Genomic DNA, 16,227 nt, shown 5'->3' on the forward strand with positions numbered 1-16,227 from the left:
TACGCCCTACCGCCACACTCCACACATGTATGCATCCACTCCAACACAGGATCTAGACAATCTATACGTGACCTATTTGACAGGCACGCAATATCATACAGCGCCATAAGATTGCCATCCATATAGCGGCCGCAGGCAATGTCTCCCTCGATTTCCCAGGCACTAGTCTGGATGCACACAAAACAGCACAGGCGACGGCCGGGCACGGGCACTGTACAGGACTGATGGCCAGTCAGCTCTACCGTCGCAGGCCAGGTTTTGCTGCATCCGAGTCTCGAGTCTTATTTTGGGAAGGCAGTCCCCGGCGGCGGCATTTTTTTGTCGTCTTAACCCGCAGGCGTAGAATCCTTTGGGATGGACATCCTTCTCTTGCTTCTCTGCCTCACCATGACGGGTGGCGGGGGGGTTGACCCTTGAACCGCCGCGCAGCTTCCTGGGTCGCTCGAGTCGCTGGGCGCCTCTTGCGATAGCTGGCGCCGCTATAGCGCAAGAACTTCGGATGGCATGTTGATCCCGGGCGGCTGGCAGATAGAGTGGCCCTCTCTATCTTGCTTTGTTGACCCCTTTCCCTGCGGGCAGCACGGCCTTTTCGCATTGAACCTTGTAATCGACGATCTGGCTCCCTTTCGTGCACATGTATGTACACGACGCAAAGCCAAGCAAACCTCCTCCCCTCGAGATAGAGATAAAGAAGCGGTAATCAACTGCGCGAGGATTGCAGGGACGCAGACGGGGTTAGGTTAGGCCAACGACCCGACTCGTGGCCTTCCCTCTCGCTTTCGCACCAGCCGTTTCACGCTTGCCGCCCGCAACTGAGGAAGTGCTTGCGTGCCCTCGAACGCTAGTCCGCCCGCCCGCCCGCCCACGCCTTCCCCGAGAGAGACAGAAAAGCGCGGGAGCCCGCTGGGCGGGCAATGGAACAGCCTAGGCCAGGACAGACCCGAAAGTGGATGCCCCCCGTGATAAATCTGCCACAGGGCCGGGCTTTGGCGGAAACGAGAGGAGAGGCGCAGCTGGGGAAACATTTGGGGTGGGAGCACTGCTCATCCAATCGTATTCTCGCATCGCGATGCGCTGGGGAGGGGCCGGCCAAAAACAACCCTACCCAGTTCGCCGCGTGGCTGTGGGCCGTCCGCCGGACCAGACATTCCTGACTCGCTCATGCTCTCCCTCAGACGCCTTTCCTTTCCAATTCCACGGGCGGTCCTGACAGAGGCAGCCAGCCTCCCCCTATCCTCATCTATCGAGAACCCCCTATCCAGCGCGTCTGGCGCTAGCGGTGACTCCGCCCAACACAGCCACCTCGATGTGAGATTCCTGTCACGAACATGTCTCTCCTGTAGAGGTTCTAGAGCCACGCTTCCCGGCCGCATACACGTGGGCATTGACGGGGCATTGACGCGGGCCACCAATGCATGGGCCTGGGGCTATCGGGAAGAGGCCGAGTTGAAAGACTTGCATGACCGTTTACATGCCCCCCCACATATGCGACGATCACCAACGGGACATGCAAGGGCCCGGACTCTCCCGCGAGCCAATAGGTATTTTTACCGCCCCCCGCAGTGCCGATGCCCTGGGCTCCCAATGAAAGGCAAAAGTCGCAATCAGGGTTCAAAATAGTAACAAAAGTTCATCGCACCGCAACGCCTCAGTCACCATCCCATTTGGGTTCCCGCCTGCCACCGTAGGACTTGCGCCGTCCTATGGCAATGTGCAGTATTTCCGCCCTTTCCATAACATCGGCTTTGCAAACCCGGATGCGAATGTATGAATCGCCAGTCAGTCCAGCGACAACCCCAGCGGGAAGTTGCCACGCCTAAACTGCCGGCACTGCAATACCATCCCGCCCATTTCCGTCTTCTCCGACCGCAACTCACTGTCCTCCCTGCCCTGCTGCTTTTTTTATTCATCCTTTTTGCTTCCTTGCGCGGTGGTCCTCACGGCAAATGCGTTGGAAATATCCTTGACCGCGACGAAGATGGCGTACAGCGGGATCCAGACCCAAAGCCTGTCATGTTCAAGATAGCGGTTAGTTTCGGTAAAACCGGCCGACTGAGGCACACAGACAGCTCAAGCGGGTGAACGGCGACGAACGTGTTGAAGAAAACCAGGTAAACCCAGAGGTACATAAAGTTGCTCGTGTCGAGGTTGATGCTGCCGACGAGCCACTCCGGGCAAAAGGTCATAAATCCGCCGTACAGCTCGGCCGTCGCAATCACGATCATGGTGATGTTGGCGCGAGGATTCTTGCGGGCGATGTCGTAGCAGACGAAGAGGGCGGCCGGCCCGACGACGAAGACGGTGAGGAGCTCAAGGCTGATGACACCCTGCAAAAAGAGACCAGATAACGCGGTTAGTAAAAAGCCTTTCAACGCCAAACGGAAGAGGCCCGAGGATTCATCGCCCACGTACTAGGTCGGCGCCAGCCCAGCGCTTGTCGGCCTTGGCGTACACCATCCATAGCTGCGCGAAGGGATTGTCGCCGCCAGCCTGGACACCCCAGATGCGGCCTGTGCTGCCGAGGAAGTTCTCCGGGCTCGGGTAGTACTTTGAGACCTCGCCGACGGTGAGCTGCGACACGGGTAGCGACGAGAAGAAGCAGTGGTAAAGGAAGCTCCCCTCGAGGAAGAAGTGGATCAGCGCATCGAAAGCATGCCAGATGAAGAGGAACCGGAGCGGGCCTGGCGTCGAGGAGGCCAGCGCCTTGAGAGACGTCGCGTAGGCTACCGCGAGGATGAGAAGTGTCGATGCCAACGACACCAGCGTCGTCTGATCGAACAGGTCCGGCGGCAGGGCCGAGTATATCGCGTCAGAGTTCATATTGTGTTGCTATGAGCACGACTTTGGTGATTTCCGCGAGTGGTGTTTGCAAGACTATCGAACAAAGCGAGCGGCGATTGACGAGGTGTTGCGAGCTTCCCGTAGAATCGTGTTGCGCTGTTGAGGTGTTCTCCAAACATTTCCCCATGTCAAGGTCCGTGCGGGAGGGACAATTCCCGCCCCACACTGTCAATTAAACTTGCCGTCAAATCAACTCTCATCAACGTCGTCTAGCGCCGGGGTCAAATATCCATTGAGGATACCCATCGGCAGCACGGCAAATTGACATGGGAACTAACCTACCGACCTGAGTGAATAGGCCCGCTATAACATGCAACTGAGCAGAGGCAGTCGCCGGTTTCTTGCTTGCTATGCCATATTATTCACACCCAGAAGGCAAACATTCACATAATGGCAATTGTTGTACTCTTGTATGTCGGTCTTGATTATAGGTCTAGCTGAACAGCTCCTAGGGTATTGCAAGAACGCGACGATCCCAAATCCTAACCATGCTATGTTGTCCTGTATCCCGTTCCCTCACTCGTCGTAAAGAAGAACCCGAAACGCCTTCCCAAAGCTGCGAGGGCAGTGCGTCCCTGTGCATCGCCGAAGTGTCATGGTTGGTGGGGTGCTGCAAAGGCAGACTTAGTGGGTGGCCTTCTGCTTGTTGACCTCGGCGGAGGTGTCGTGCTTGTGCTCATCGACCTTGTCGGAGATGGCATCCTTGCCAGCCTCGAAGCTGCGGGAGAAAATGATGTGTTAGCGGGTGAGGCTGTAGATGTGTCCGAGGTGATGTCTTACCGAGTGCCGACCGAGGCGTTGCCGTCCTTGGCGACCTCCTTGTTGGCCTCCTTGGAAGCACCGGCGGTGGTACCTAGTGAGGCAGATCGAGTTAGTAAGTTGAGAAATGCCAGCAGCCACCGTCAGACAAGCGTGCGATGCCGTCAACGGCGGCCATGTGCGATATCGATGAGGAAGTAGAGTCGGAGGAGGGGAGCGTACCCTGGACCTTGTCCGAGACGTAGTTGGCGGCGTTCTTGACGGTCTCCATTGTGAAGTTGGTGGTGGTTGATGCAAAGATTGCAGAGGTGGGCTTGTTGATTGTTGATTGGAGTTGGCAGTGAAGATCCTGAGTTGATTGTGTGATGGTGAAGGAGAAAAGCTGGGCGAGGAAGAAGAGGAGGGAGAGAGGGTTTAAATAGAGATCCTGGGCAAAGATCCCGGAGCGTCAAGTCCGGAGCTCCAGGCAGAAGTTTGCGTGGGCGTGTTTGCTCCCGCCTGGCTAAGGAAGGTGCGTTTTCGGACGAGGGATCCAATCAATGGTGGAAGGAGCTCCTTGCAGTGGTGAAGCGCTGTTGCTTGTGATGCGATCGATCAAAGCCACCTGGTAAGAGCAGGGCACATGTCAACAGAGCGGATTAGGCGCTGGCTACGTCATAGACTTCTGCGCGGGATATTTCCCTCTCTGCGGCTCTCCGCGGTGCACCTCTGCGGGCTGCCATGGCCAATCGGCAAATTCCAGTGTTCCCAATGTAAAAAACGTCATACCGGGCTGCGCAGCTCTTTGGTTCTTTGGTTGCGTTGCATTTTGGTTGCAGCCGCAATGACATCACGTCTGGGGGCTCACCCTCTTTGCCACACCCCGCTGACAGCCGTCCAAACAACCCACCAGTTGGCTGTGGCTCAGGAGAAGGTCTGATGAGGCGCGTCTCGCGGATCCCTGTCACCGTCACGGTATTCATCCAAGCCAGGCGGCCACCATGTACCTGTCGCCTAAAACTATCGCGCCTTCTCTATGAGGTGGCCTCGGAGCTTTAGTCCATTGACTTGCTCTGGCGGAGGAGAGCTTCCGGTAGCTGAACTCAAAGCTTGCTAGCTCAGACCGAGCGCGCTAACACAATGACTGTGTTCGGGGGACACTCCGCGTCGTGACTTCCTACAGGCAAACAGCTCAACCTTCCAGATCCCGTCCTGTGGCAGGTGCGTTCCCGTACAGGAATTCAGCTGTCAATTGAGCTCCGCACTGGCCGGCCAATTTGGCAGCGGCGTCCCGCCCTGCCGGAGCTAATGCGTGGGGCTTGCCAGCTTGGCACAGGGGTTGTGACGCCACACTTGGAACATGAGCGCCTGTGTTTCCTCACATGTACGCTTATTGGTTAATTTTCTCCAGCACCCACGCCAACGAAAATAATGACGACACGACTTTTTCTGACGCGCGAGGAAGGTCCAACACTGCGGGCAAACAACTGCCAGCTGTCAGACAACGACGGCTGATTCCAGTCATCTGGACCTATGCATGGGGGCACAGCAAATCACGGCTCGCTTTCGAGGAACCGGCGCAGCCAGGCCCGGCCTAAGCAAGGGGCTGGAAGTCAGGCGCATCTTGCTTGCAGTGGAGAAATCTCGCAGGAATCGGCGATTGCTTACGTATCGATCATCTCTGTGTCCGTGTGTACTTTCCGCCCCTTGCCGCCAGTGCTCTACTGCCTGCCTCGGCACGGCAAATGATAAACCTTCCTACCGGGGTCTCTTGTCCGGCCGCTTTCGCCTTCCAGCGTGTTGCATGGAAAGCTCCGAAGCGGGCACCCGGTTGGCTTCGTCACGGATGGATGTTTCGCACTTGACATCATAGTTGCGTCACCTTTTTGGTTCTTTGTTTGGCGCTTTCGACCCGCATCGATGGCCCTTCGCCTGCTGTCTGGGCGTCCAAGAGTCCAGTCTGTGGGAGCTCAGACCCTTTTCATGGAATCGAGGCTCGATTTGGCGGAGCGGCAGCTGGGGAAACAAAGCTCCAAGCTTTAGACCGTTCCAGATGAATACACGAATGCGGCGCTAAGCATGATGTCAAAGCGTGGCTGACGGGAGATCACCCAGGCAGCAGCGAAGCTTGGAGTCTGGACCAATGCTAGGGGTAGGCGTGAGAGGTACCTGTGTCTGCGCGACAGAGATCCCGAGGAGACGACGGGACTCCGGCGTCTCGATCGGCTGGTACCTTGCTTAGATTACGTGGTATGACGGTCTACAAATGTCGGCCTACCTACCATCTTGGACACACACAGAGAACGAAGGCATACAGAAGCATGGCTCATTCCCAAACAGCTGCTGCGTATGATATTCTTGCAAGGTCGCAATGGTGGGCTGGCTCAGTGCATTGTAGAGACTAAGCCAGTAAGGTGTCTGGTGCCGTCAACACATGTCACGGAGTACATCCACCTTTTTGACGATATGTTATCTGCCGGTTGGATGTAAATACTACTATTTCGGTACCCAACGTAAGGCCTCATTTACTATATCCTACGGGACGAGCCCGCAAAGTACAGCCCTAAGTGAACTTGAGGGATCTGGATGTCGGTGGTGGTATTCATGGCTTAGCAATCAATCATATTCATATTGTTACTTCTGCGTCCGCAACATCTCAAGGGAATGAAAACAGCGGGGGATTGCCAATTCCTTGCTGTCATTTGTTTTTTTTTTTGGCCAAACGGTTGCTATCCCCGTGTTTCTCACACAAACCTCTCGTCTAAAACGCCAATACGACTGGCCGACCGGGGGAGGGACGAGGTGACGATAAGTTCCTTTCTCACAGTGAAGACAAGAGTAGTTCGAGTTCTCCAACCATTTCAGTGCATGTGACCCTGGGCCCTTCCAAATGCTGGACGACAAGATAATGAACCCTAGGGAACATCCAATCACGTGCTGGTCACGGGATCAACTGCGCACAAACACGCGCCGTTCCTGATTGGCTTCGGCGGCTCCCGTTGGGCTTCCGTGCATGTCTGGAGCGGCTCGCGTCTCCTCCCAAGAGCGGAAAGCAGCCAAGCGAAGGCAGAGGGTATTGAGAGCGGCAGGTGCTGCACGTGGTGACATTGGATGCTGCGCGGGATCGATGGTCGACGACCCCCTTTTTGTAGGGCTGACGCGTGTCTCCGGTGCTCATAATTTCAGGCCCATTCCCGCCCTGGGCTAGCCGGGATGGCCCCTCGCAGTGAATTGAGCCCGACACGACACGCTCCACTCGGCGTTGGTCCGTCAGCCGCGCCAGGAGCTGAGCGATTGCGACGCCAACGCACAAAAACTGTTCCAAGACACGCTGGTGGGCCTTCTCAAGGACCGGCCAAGGGTCAGGTTGACGTCTCCCCTACAGGGGTGGCAAGGCTCAGCAGCATGCGTTTGCAGCAGAATTCTTCGCACACTCCTCTTCGACTTTTCCTTCTCCTTTTCATGTCAGCCTTCGCACGGCATCGGCATCATCGTCCATCTCACATTGCAGCTCCTCAGGCTGGAGCCTTTGAAGGAATAAACAGCGTGTCATTTGGATTGATTACCGCCCGACGAGAGAAGCCCACTCCCCAAACGTGGCTTTCTGATTGCTTGCTTCGCCGCCATATTTTCGATGCTCAAGTGCCTGCCTGTTGACCGGGGCTCGTTCAGCCCTCCCATTCCACCCACCTATATCGACCTCCCTTATCCATTGTCTAGCAGTATATACACCAGCCGGCCGGCCCGTGGCCGCTAGACGAGATAACCCTGATGGTGTACCAGGTCCCCAAGCTCCAGGTCGAGGACGATGTGTTTCCACCGCCTCCAGACTGGAAGCCTCGCAGGCCCCCGCCACAAACTGTGACGTTCCACGACAAATATGCCATCGAGTTCGATTTTAGCAAAATAGGTCCGCCTTCCTCAGTCCTGCTATTTCGGTTCGCGATGATGCCTTGATGTACTGACCCGGACGTTTCAACCTTCTCCAAACAGATGAGGACCAAGCTCTCAAAGAGCTCAAGGAGCTGCTCGACGACCTCGAAGGCATCGGCCTGCATACCGAACTCCGAGCCGGCCACGGCCAGAGCATCCTAGTCTTCGTCAAAGCCCCGAGAGAGCTCCTTGGACATGCCGTCTACAAGAGCAGGGTGAAGGACTGGCTCTATGGAGTCTCGTCTGAACAGCCCCAGGTTGGGGGCAAGCACAAGATTGTCGACGGAGCCTTCGAGGCCGAGGACTTGCTGTCAATGTACCACCTCGTACACTGGGACAAGAAGCTGGGCGGCGCCGGCATAACCCCCGGGACGGGTAAGTGGGAAAACGTCAAGTCCATCTTCCCGCTGCACAACGAGAAGGTCAACCAGGAGCTGCTGGTGCACCTGAGCAAGCACGTGCTCCTGCGGAACGAGGACCTGGACAAGATCCGGAACCTGTTCGGGCCCAAGGTCGCCATGTATTTTGCCTTCCTGCAGACCTACATCGCCTTCCTCTTCTTCCCCGCCATCGCCGGCTTTTTCGCATGGATGTTCTTGCCCAAGTATTCGCTGGGATACGCCCTGGTCATCGAACTCTGGTGTATCGTCTTTCTGGAGTACTGGAAGCTGCAGGAGGTCGACCTCGGCATCCGCTGGAACGTCAAGGGTGTCGCTACCCTCAAGGTCAATCGCCTTGGCTTCAAGCCTGACAGAGTCACCAAGGATGAGCACGGCATGGTGCAGTACCATTACTCGCGGTGGAAACAGGTGATATGGCAGACACCACAAATACCCTTCTTCGTCGGGGCGCTGGCCTGCCTGGGTGGCATCATCGCCGTCGTCTTCGCGCTCGAGATCTTGATATCAGAGGCATACGAAGGCCCGTACAAGTATTATCTCGTGAGTGTGATGGTTGTGGGACACAAGCCTAGCAACGGGTGCAAAGTGATTCGACTAACCACGACTGCTCCAGGAATACTTCCCGACTGTACTTCTTGCCGTTGCCCTCCCGTACGCGTCCTCGTTCCTTGAGGAGGCCACTACCATCCTCACGGACTGGGAGAACCATAGGACGAGTGACACGTACGAGATGTACAAGACGCAGAAGCTCTTTGTGCTCAACTTTATCGTCAGCTACACGCCCATTTTCCTCACGGCGTTTGTGTACGTGCCGTTTGGGGATGCTATCGTGCCCTACCTCAAGACGTGGATCCACCGTTTCGTGTCGTCCAAGCATATGACCTCGTCCTTCCACTCGGACCCAGACAAGCTCCGAAACGAGGTGATTGCGCTCACGGTGACGGGCCAGATATCCAGCGCGGGCGAGGAGCTCGTACTGCCGTATATCATGCACAAGCTGCGTAGTTGGTACCGGGAGTGGCGGTCGGCACGGCTCAACAGGGCCAAGACGGTCGACTTCAAGATACTCATGGCCGATGACCCAGCTGAGGAGGAGTTTCTGCGGAGCGCACGCAACGAGTCTACACTCGAGGAGTACAATGTTCAGGACGACTACCTCGAGATGGTGCTGCAGTTTGGCCACCTGGCCCTTTTTTCGCCTGTCTGGCCGCTCGTGCCGATCGGCTTCCTCGTCAACAACTGGTTCGAGCTCCGGTCCGACTTCATCAAGATCTGCCACGGTAGCCAGCGGCCAGCGCCCGTGCGGGCCGACTCCATCGGCCCCTGGATCGCCAGCCTCGAGTTCCTCACGTGGCTGGGGAGCATCTCGACGGCGGCCATCGTGCACATGTTTGGCGGGCCCACGATCGGCCTCGGGATCCTCCCCGGCGGCGGCGAGTGGTGGGCGCTGCCGATGACGGTGTTCATCAGCGAGCACGTGTACCTGCTGGTGCGCACGACGGTGCGGTCGGTGCTGGACAGCATCGGATCGGAGCAGACGCGCAAGCTGCGCCAGGAGCGGTACATCATGCGCAAGCGCGTCCTGGACGAGCTCGAGGCCAGCAACAACGCGGCGGCCGGGCTCGACATCAAGGAGCGCGAACGCCGCAAGTCGGTCCTGGTCACGGGCGCCGACGTCTTCTGGACCAAGCAGGTCGAGGACGGCGTCAGCTTCACCGTCGGCCGCGAGCTAGTCCAGGCGCTCAAGAACGACGAGCACGACTGCGGCTCGCCGGCCCGGGGGAGGAAGGAGGACTAGCCGGCTCGTGGGCCATGGGCGGGTAGGAGGGAGGTTAGCTCTCGTCGTGGTACCAGCTGACCGCGTGAGGAACGGGCGGGATTTCGAAATTTGGGCGTCTTCGGATTTAGGTATGTCTTTCTCCCGTTTCCATTTTAATGACTCTGCCAAGTATTGCGCAACCGCCGTCGCACAAACTATGCTTCGATTCTTGTTTGTCTGCAGGCGGAAGTTCTATGACCACATTTCGGTTACGCTGAATTTAAATCAACATTATTTTCTTTGCTTTTCCTTCCACAACTTTACCGCCTTTGAGACCAACCTCAGCAAGGTGCGTCTCCGAACCCTCACATCACGCAGCTGGGCTAAAAGAGCAGAGAGTGGCTGGCGACTGTCGCGGCGACCAATATATCTTCTCGTTGAGGATGCTCTTTCGATGACTCTGTGCACGAGGCATTTCCTTGATGGCAATATGCCGTAGCCGTAGGCTTCTGCCTGCCATGTTTATGGAGCAAGTCCGCGACAGTGGATGCGTCCATGTTTATTGGGGAAAAATTGGAATAGACGCCACGATTGACGCATTCTGGTGCATGCGCTGGATCGCGTGGCTGGACAGAAAGAAGGACTGACTGGAACAGCGAATAGATATGCCCAGGCGTGCTGGCACAAGTGAGCTCGCCGGCCCCCTTGGCGAGCGGTAAATGTTTGGATTGCGTGGCACGTAGGAAAAGGCACCCAACAACTAACAACGGATACACCAAAAAGTAACATAAAATCCGAAACGAAAGTGTCATCTTGTCGGATCGATATTCCGGCGCATGCAATAGGGAAAGATTTACTTGTTTTGGGCCAAAAGATGGACTTAATTGCAAGGCTTGGACCTTTGGCTTGGGCCCGTGGCGTGGCCCGTGGCTTGTGCTTGTGGCTTGGCCCCAGGGCCAAGCCCGAGGGCACGGCCCCCAACCCTTGTATATAAACCCTACCTCTGGCGCCCTTTCGGAGCCAGAGGTTCTTCCTCCTTATGCTCAACACAAGAATGCACAATATAGGACTTTTCCCCAGATCACAGAAGATCGTTGTTCATCACCTTTGGAGATTTCCGAGCCGTCTAACAGGAGTACCAGACTCCTACCAACACATCTAAACATTCCATGGTCCAGAACACCGACGAAAGCATTCCACCCCCGGATCTGCTTTTACCTCCTGCGTCTTTCTATTCCTAAATGAAGCTAGCCCTCCACATTGACCAATCTAATCCCTAGGGCCTTACCAGCATCCTTTTTTATATCTTTATATTTTTATTTTTAGGTGGAATGGGCTACCATTTTTCTTTGTGGCGGGCGTGAATAGGTACCACCCTTGCCCTCCCGCGGAGAAAGGGGTCGCATATGGGGCCATACAAGGCGCCTCACCAGAGCTCTACACGGGCCGTACAAAGGGGGTCCTCTGTAAGATACCTGCAGCGACAGCACGTCAACCCTAGGAGGCCCCGCTGGCCGCATGGATGGCTCCCCAGCGGCTGACGACAACCTCCAGGGGAAGGTGCTGCGCCTTCACGTAGCTCACCATGCCCTTGGCGTACCCGGCGCTGTCGAGGGTGCCCAGCAGCCCGGCGGCGTCGCCGGCGCGGAAGTAGGCCTTGCGCTGCAGCGGGATCATGACGAAGCCCGCGTACCCCTTGCTCGTCGCGTACTCGCGCATCTTGGTGGCGGCGTCGGCGAACTGCTTGGGCCCGTCGATGTCGCCCACGTCGAGCACCTCGGCGTCCTCGGAGGGGTTGCTGATGCGCAGGTTCGTGTCGGGCCAGGTCAGGAAGGGCGCGCGGCTGTGGTCCGTGGCCATCCAGCTCTCGAGCAGCACCTGGTACTCGAGCAGCCTGGTCGCCAGCGCCGCGCCCTCGTGCATCTCGGCCGTCGCCTGCCCGAGCTCCTTGGTGAGCTGGCCCATCTGCCCGCTCGCGGCGGCGCGCATGTCCCCCAGGCCTTTGGCCAGCGCGCCGAGGTCGCCGCCCGTCATCTTGAGGCCCGTCTGGGCCGCCAGCCGGTCGAAGAGGGCCTGCGCGCCCTTGACGACCGCGTCCTTTGCCAGCGTCGTGTTGGCCACGACCTCGGCCGCCTTATCGGCCATGCTCTCGGCGATCTTGCGCGCGATGATGTCCCACGAGAGCTTCTCCGTCCCCCACGCGAGCCCCTCCTCGGCCGTCTTGACGGCGATCTTGGCGGCCCCGGCCTCGCCGGTCGCGGCCGTGAGCGCGCAGGTCGCCTCGGCCGCGGCCGCGTCGGTGACCGGGTTCAGCCCGCCAAACACGGCGGCGGCGGCGACGGCCCCCGCCTCGATCAGAGCCGCGGCGGTCACGGCGGCCATGGCTACGTTGGCTATCTGTATGAGCCGCTCGACGTTCTGCCACGTCGCCACCTCCTGCACCGCGTGTTCGATTGCCTGCAGCACCACGTGCAGCTCGGCCGCCTGCTGCGCCAGGTCCTGCTCCACCCTCCGCTTCATCATGTCGAACCACGGCGGGAACTTTGGCATGTCGGGCCACCCCAGCTCAAAGGGCTGGAATATGGGCCGCACCTCGAGGTGGAGCTTGCGCGTGGCCGTGACCTTGGCCGGCTTGTCGCCATTGAGCGCGATCGAGATGTCGAGGCTGAAGTCGAGCTTCTTGGCCCACCCCTTGAAGACGCTCGTCGGGATGATGACGCCGGCCGCGTCGAACAGGGGGTCCTTCCTGCTCAGCTTGGCGACCTGCTTGGAGCTGCTCTTCTTAAGGTCGGCGACCGAGATGTCGACCTCCTTCACCTCCGTGTAGGTGTTGTCTGCCATCCCGGTCCATTGCGGGAAGACGGATGCGTGCCACTTGACCGTGAAGCTGAACTGGAAGTCGTCTGTGTTGCCCTCGCCCAGGTCGAGGTGGCCGCCCAGGTCGAGGTGGCCGCCCAGGAGGTTGACCGTCGTTTTGCCAAAGGACAGGGAGCCCTTCACCTTGAACTCCTGAGAGCCACCCCCAAACGTGATGCTGCTCTTGCTGCCTTGGCCGGCACTGACTTTTATACCCTTGAGCTTGACTTTGCCGTCGATAGGGCCTCCCTCCTTGTCTCTGGACAAGTGGAGGTCCCCTACATCCGTTGGAAAGTCGACGTCGAACGCCCTTTCGACCAGCGCGGCCCAGGATCCGTCTTTCCCGGCAACTTGGGTGGAGGATGACATGGCGGCCGCTGTATAAACCCCCGAAAAGTGGCTGTGGCGTGTGTGTGCGTGTGCGAAACAGAAATCGAGGGATGCCCTGGGGTTGGCTCCGTAGAGAGGAATCGGCCAAGTGGTACCGACATCTGGAGATGTTTAAGTAGAGCACCCAGGTCCCGCCACAATTGTCTAATGCGGGATAGACTTGTTGTGTTCCATGTCAGGTTGGCACATGAAGCGAGACCTCCATACAGAGATCTCCACGTCACTGAGGGGCTTGAGAGTCCGGTCCAACTCTCGCAGGACCAGCCAAGTCTAGCCCGTCCAGAATCAGCCCCGAGGCGTGGTGCAGAGCGATCGACAAGCCCATGGCCAAGCAAAACCCCAGATCCTGCTATTCCACTGGGCGATTCCACCGAGGTGGCTGCCATGGGCTGGCTGACAAACGTCATAGCACCCAAAGCTGAACTTGAGCAGAAGACCCTATTTCCAAGACGGCATGGCCCATGGAAAGCGCATCGATCAATGCCTATTTGGATGAGGCGTGTTCGCATGGACAGTTCCAGGCCGCCGCTAGTCCCCTTCTGGCGAAGACACACGTGGGATGCAAATGCCCCAAGGGAGCTTTTCGCGCTTGTGTCGGAGCTGAACATTGAGTCGCCGCACTCCGGATTGGTATCCTCCTCGTGCCGCTACAGCTCTTGCAGGTATCGCGCACCCTTTCTCTGAATTTTCCGCTCTGGCCAGACATGGACTGGTTCACGCCAGACTATCCTTGTCAATAGCCCCCTTCCTACGCCTGCCGACAGGTGCTAGGAGAGACTAGTAGCGCGATCATGTGCGGTTGATGCCTGTCAAGAGGAAGAAGGCCGCGTCGTTGTGGCGGTCGTGAGCGCAACGAGTGAGCTGGTCCAGTCCTGGCAAACGCCTCGCCCCCAACGCCCCCTACTCGGCAAACCCATCATGTTTTGGTCAGGAGTGGCTGAATTCTAGTGTGGTAGCATAGGGCTGTCCTATCTGGCCTGTAGTTGATTGACGAATCGATAAGCCTTGGCTCGCGTGGCCAAGTTTATGAGCGCGCGCTCTCGGTCGCAGGGGCGAATAGACACGCCTACATGGCACACATGCACCACAGCCACAAGAGATCTGCAGAGAGGAGAGAGTCGCATAGCGAGGCAGCTGTGCTTAGAGCAGCCCTGAGGGACTGTGGTGCAGCAGAGGCTTGGTCGACACGTCGAAGGAGTTGTTGCTTGAGCTGGATTTATGAAGGAGGGTATCCAGTGTACCTAACCGATTGCTACTGTTAGATAGGCGGATAAAGAAAAGGAAAAGTCGCCTCTGGCAGTATAAAATGTAATATCCGAAGAGAACATTGCTGCACCACCAGCTGCACAGGCGCACGCGCATCCATCATTTCATTCCTAGGCTGAGAAAAACAGGGCCAGAAATCTCATGGCTCCCCAGCAATGTTGTGGTGCGCTTGCTGGCGCCAATTCGGCTGGACAAGAATTGCAGCCGTATAGCGACATCTCTGGAACAGGGCTAAGAACGACCCATTCGTCCTCACCACATTTCCCGTGCGGAGTCATTGACTGGCTGCTCTAGGTCCTCGTCACTTTTGTCGGGGCCACCACTATGGCTCTGCTTCTCCTGGTTGGCAACTACTTGGTGTCTTTCGACCTGACGGCGAACCCATTCAAGACCAGCTCAGGCGACGATGCTACCTCGACCCTCCCGTCACCCATCCAGAGCCGCACGAAAGTGGCCTCACAGGATAGTTTAGACTGGTGGCGCCCAAACCCAATCGATCGCGTGTTACTTGCCTGGGTCCGGCGCAACAAAGGTCCGCGTCGAGATGTTGAGGGTGCCTTCGTCAGTGTAAGCGCCCCCTGCCCCTTTTCTTTTTCTGTCGGGGCACATTCTCCCGAGCCGCCCCCTTATCCCCCCGACCGGAAACCATCGGTGTTTTACACAGTGCATCATCGATGTGAGCGACCTACAAACCTTCACTGGCATCGCCATCCTCACCAGCGGCTCCCTGTCACTACAATGCGGCTCCGACGCCGACGCACCACCCCCCATCTCGGCATACCGTTGGAGCAAACTGGTCCAACTGGCTTGGTTTTCCACACTCACGAACCTGGAGGTCTTTTCTGTCCTGGGCAGTCACTCCATATCCCATTAGCGCACGCGACTCATCCGCTTCTTGCTGTCTTTCGTCCTCCTGGTACTGCTCTATACAGCCATGGCCCCGACTTTTTTCTTCACCTGGCGTGGGGAGAACGATGTGCCGGGGCGCAACAGCGGGGTCAACCCATATTCCCCGGCCATCTGCTTCTTGGGCTTGCGGTATGCGCTGTCCCATTTCAGTCAAGGCTACAGCCTATACACTTCCTCTACGTTCCTGGGTACCGTCTTTTCAGCAGGACTGTTGCTCTTTAGCTTCATGAGCAGGACAGTGAAGCTCTTCAGGCCTCTTTCCCACTTCTTCAATACCTCCCTTCGGCGCCTAATCGGCGATGTTGCGCGCCGCGCCGCTTCGCGAGTCCTGACATGGACTCAGCCTTCAAACTCTCAAGGTGCGAGTTTTTATCTTTGGAAGCATTTCTGCTTGCGGTCAGTGACGGCGTTGTTCTTGGCATCCCGCGTGATCGCCAACCTGTTCGCGTCGCTCTTGTTCGAGGTATGGTGATAATTCATACGTGCATCAACTGCAACTTCAGCCGCTGACTGTCTGCCATCTTTGAAGATTATCATCCTAATATTCTCGCTGGTTTGGGGAACAGCCAAGCTGTTTTCCTTGGAGAGCAACCCTCGCATCGAAAGGGCCGCAAAGCAGGAGGCACAGTGGACATTCGGTCGGACCTTGCTCGTGATACTGTTCACTTCTTCGGCCTTCCAGCTATGTAACTCTTTCCTCTCCAATATGGACTGCATCAAGCCCGAGAGCCCGGAAACTGGTGTGGCCAGTGGGGGATCATCAACTCAAGGTGTTAGCCCAACCGGGCCTGGGGGTACTCGGCAAGATCAGATCCAGCTAGCAGCCGCAACGACAATTCCAGCCCAGCTGAACTTGAAAGCTATCCTCAATATTGACTGCCACACGACAACATCCTGGCTGGTCACTTGTGTTACCATTTTGACTTTGGAATACATCCTCAACTTCGCCATGTTGCTGGTCCAAAGCTTCGGCGATTTAACACCCCTTTTATCCCTCATAATACGGCCCGGGTATATTATCCAATTCACACTCAGTGTCCCCATGCAACTGATTGGGGGCATCCTACTCGGTCTCGCTATCGACCAGCGGATGGAACGATTAGTCGGAAGAAAAAGGACCCTCGTGGCGTTCAA

The 16,227-nt window shown here is 57.3% G+C and overlaps 6 protein-coding genes across 6 annotated transcripts; 3 read left to right on the forward strand and 3 right to left on the reverse strand.

The window, feature by feature from the left end:
- Window positions 1-1,179: 1,179 nt before the first annotated feature.
- On the reverse strand, window positions 1,180-3,228 carry GGTG_00584 (hypothetical protein). The gene is made up of 3 exons (XM_009218334.1): window positions 2,413-3,228; window positions 2,095-2,327; window positions 1,180-2,008 (listed from the first exon to the last, which is right to left on the reverse strand). The coding sequence occupies exons 1-3, from the start codon at window positions 2,818-2,820 to the stop codon at window positions 1,903-1,905; spliced, it is 747 nt and encodes a 248-aa protein (XP_009216598.1). The 5' UTR covers window positions 2,821-3,228; the 3' UTR covers window positions 1,180-1,902.
- On the reverse strand, window positions 3,154-4,020 carry GGTG_00585 (glucose-repressible protein). Its single transcript, XM_009218335.1, has 3 exons — window positions 3,823-4,020; window positions 3,622-3,694; window positions 3,154-3,559 (listed from the first exon to the last, which is right to left on the reverse strand). The coding sequence occupies exons 1-3, from the start codon at window positions 3,869-3,871 to the stop codon at window positions 3,466-3,468; spliced, it is 216 nt and encodes a 71-aa protein (XP_009216599.1). The 5' UTR covers window positions 3,872-4,020; the 3' UTR covers window positions 3,154-3,465.
- A 1,533-nt stretch (window positions 4,021-5,553) lies between these two features.
- On the forward strand, window positions 5,554-6,254 carry GGTG_00586 (hypothetical protein). Its single transcript, XM_009218336.1, has one exon. The coding sequence runs from the start codon at window positions 6,014-6,016 to the stop codon at window positions 6,245-6,247; it is 234 nt and encodes a 77-aa protein (XP_009216600.1). The 5' UTR covers window positions 5,554-6,013; the 3' UTR covers window positions 6,248-6,254.
- Window positions 6,255-6,814: 560 nt separating this feature from the next.
- On the forward strand, window positions 6,815-10,802 carry GGTG_00587 (transmembrane protein 16K). Its single transcript, XM_009218337.1, has 3 exons — window positions 6,815-7,489; window positions 7,573-8,453; window positions 8,527-10,802. The coding sequence occupies exons 1-3, from the start codon at window positions 7,351-7,353 to the stop codon at window positions 9,709-9,711; spliced, it is 2,205 nt and encodes a 734-aa protein (XP_009216601.1). The 5' UTR covers window positions 6,815-7,350; the 3' UTR covers window positions 9,712-10,802.
- A 367-nt stretch (window positions 10,803-11,169) lies between these two features.
- On the reverse strand, window positions 11,170-12,897 carry GGTG_00588 (hypothetical protein; the record flags this gene model as incomplete). The annotated part of the gene is made up of 1 exon (XM_009218338.1): window positions 11,170-12,897. One exon carries the CDS (start codon window positions 12,895-12,897, stop codon window positions 11,170-11,172), a length of 1,728 nt encoding a protein of 575 aa, XP_009216602.1.
- Window positions 12,898-14,508: 1,611 nt separating this feature from the next.
- Window positions 14,509-15,565, forward strand: GGTG_00589 (hypothetical protein; the record flags this gene model as incomplete). Its single annotated transcript, XM_009218339.1, has 3 exons — window positions 14,509-14,751; window positions 14,849-14,966; window positions 15,117-15,565. 3 exons carry the CDS (start codon window positions 14,509-14,511, stop codon window positions 15,563-15,565), a joined length of 810 nt encoding a protein of 269 aa, XP_009216603.1.
- Between the last annotated feature and the right edge of the window lie 662 nt (window positions 15,566-16,227).

Source organism: Gaeumannomyces tritici, assembly GCF_000145635.1.
Source record: "Gaeumannomyces tritici R3-111a-1 unplaced genomic scaffold supercont2.1, whole genome shotgun sequence".
In the NCBI taxonomy this organism is placed as follows: Eukaryota; Fungi; Ascomycota; class Sordariomycetes; order Magnaporthales; family Magnaporthaceae; genus Gaeumannomyces; species Gaeumannomyces tritici.

Bases quoted from the DNA above. Each gene is read 5' to 3' on its own strand.
- GGTG_00584 (XM_009218334.1), bottom strand. From the start codon at position 2,820: ATGAACTCTGACGCGATATACTCGGCCCTGCCGCCGGACCTGTTCGAT. The intron at 2,328-2,412 runs GTACGTGGGCGA...CTCTTTTTGCAG, and splicing joins GCTGGGCTGGCGCCGACCTA to GGTGTCATCAGCCTTGAGCT. The intron at 2,009-2,094 runs GTTCGTCGCCGT...TGAACATGACAG, and splicing joins TACCTGGTTTTCTTCAACAC to GCTTTGGGTCTGGATCCCGC.
- GGTG_00585 (XM_009218335.1), bottom strand. From the start codon at position 3,871: ATGGAGACCGTCAAGAACGCCGCCAACTACGTCTCGGACAAGGTCCAG. The intron at 3,695-3,822 runs GTACGCTCCCCT...CTGCCTCACTAG, and splicing joins CGTCTCGGACAAGGTCCAGG to GTACCACCGCCGGTGCTTCC. The intron at 3,560-3,621 runs GTAAGACATCAC...TTTCTCCCGCAG, and splicing joins AACGCCTCGGTCGGCACTCG to CTTCGAGGCTGGCAAGGATG.
- GGTG_00586 (XM_009218336.1), top strand. From the start codon at position 6,014: ATGTCACGGAGTACATCCACCTTTTTGACGATATGTTATCTGCCGGTT.
- GGTG_00587 (XM_009218337.1), top strand. From the start codon at position 7,351: ATGGTGTACCAGGTCCCCAAGCTCCAGGTCGAGGACGATGTGTTTCCA. The intron at 7,490-7,572 runs GTCCGCCTTCCT...TTCTCCAAACAG, and splicing joins GTTCGATTTTAGCAAAATAG to ATGAGGACCAAGCTCTCAAA. The intron at 8,454-8,526 runs GTGAGTGTGATG...CGACTGCTCCAG, and splicing joins GCCCGTACAAGTATTATCTC to GAATACTTCCCGACTGTACT.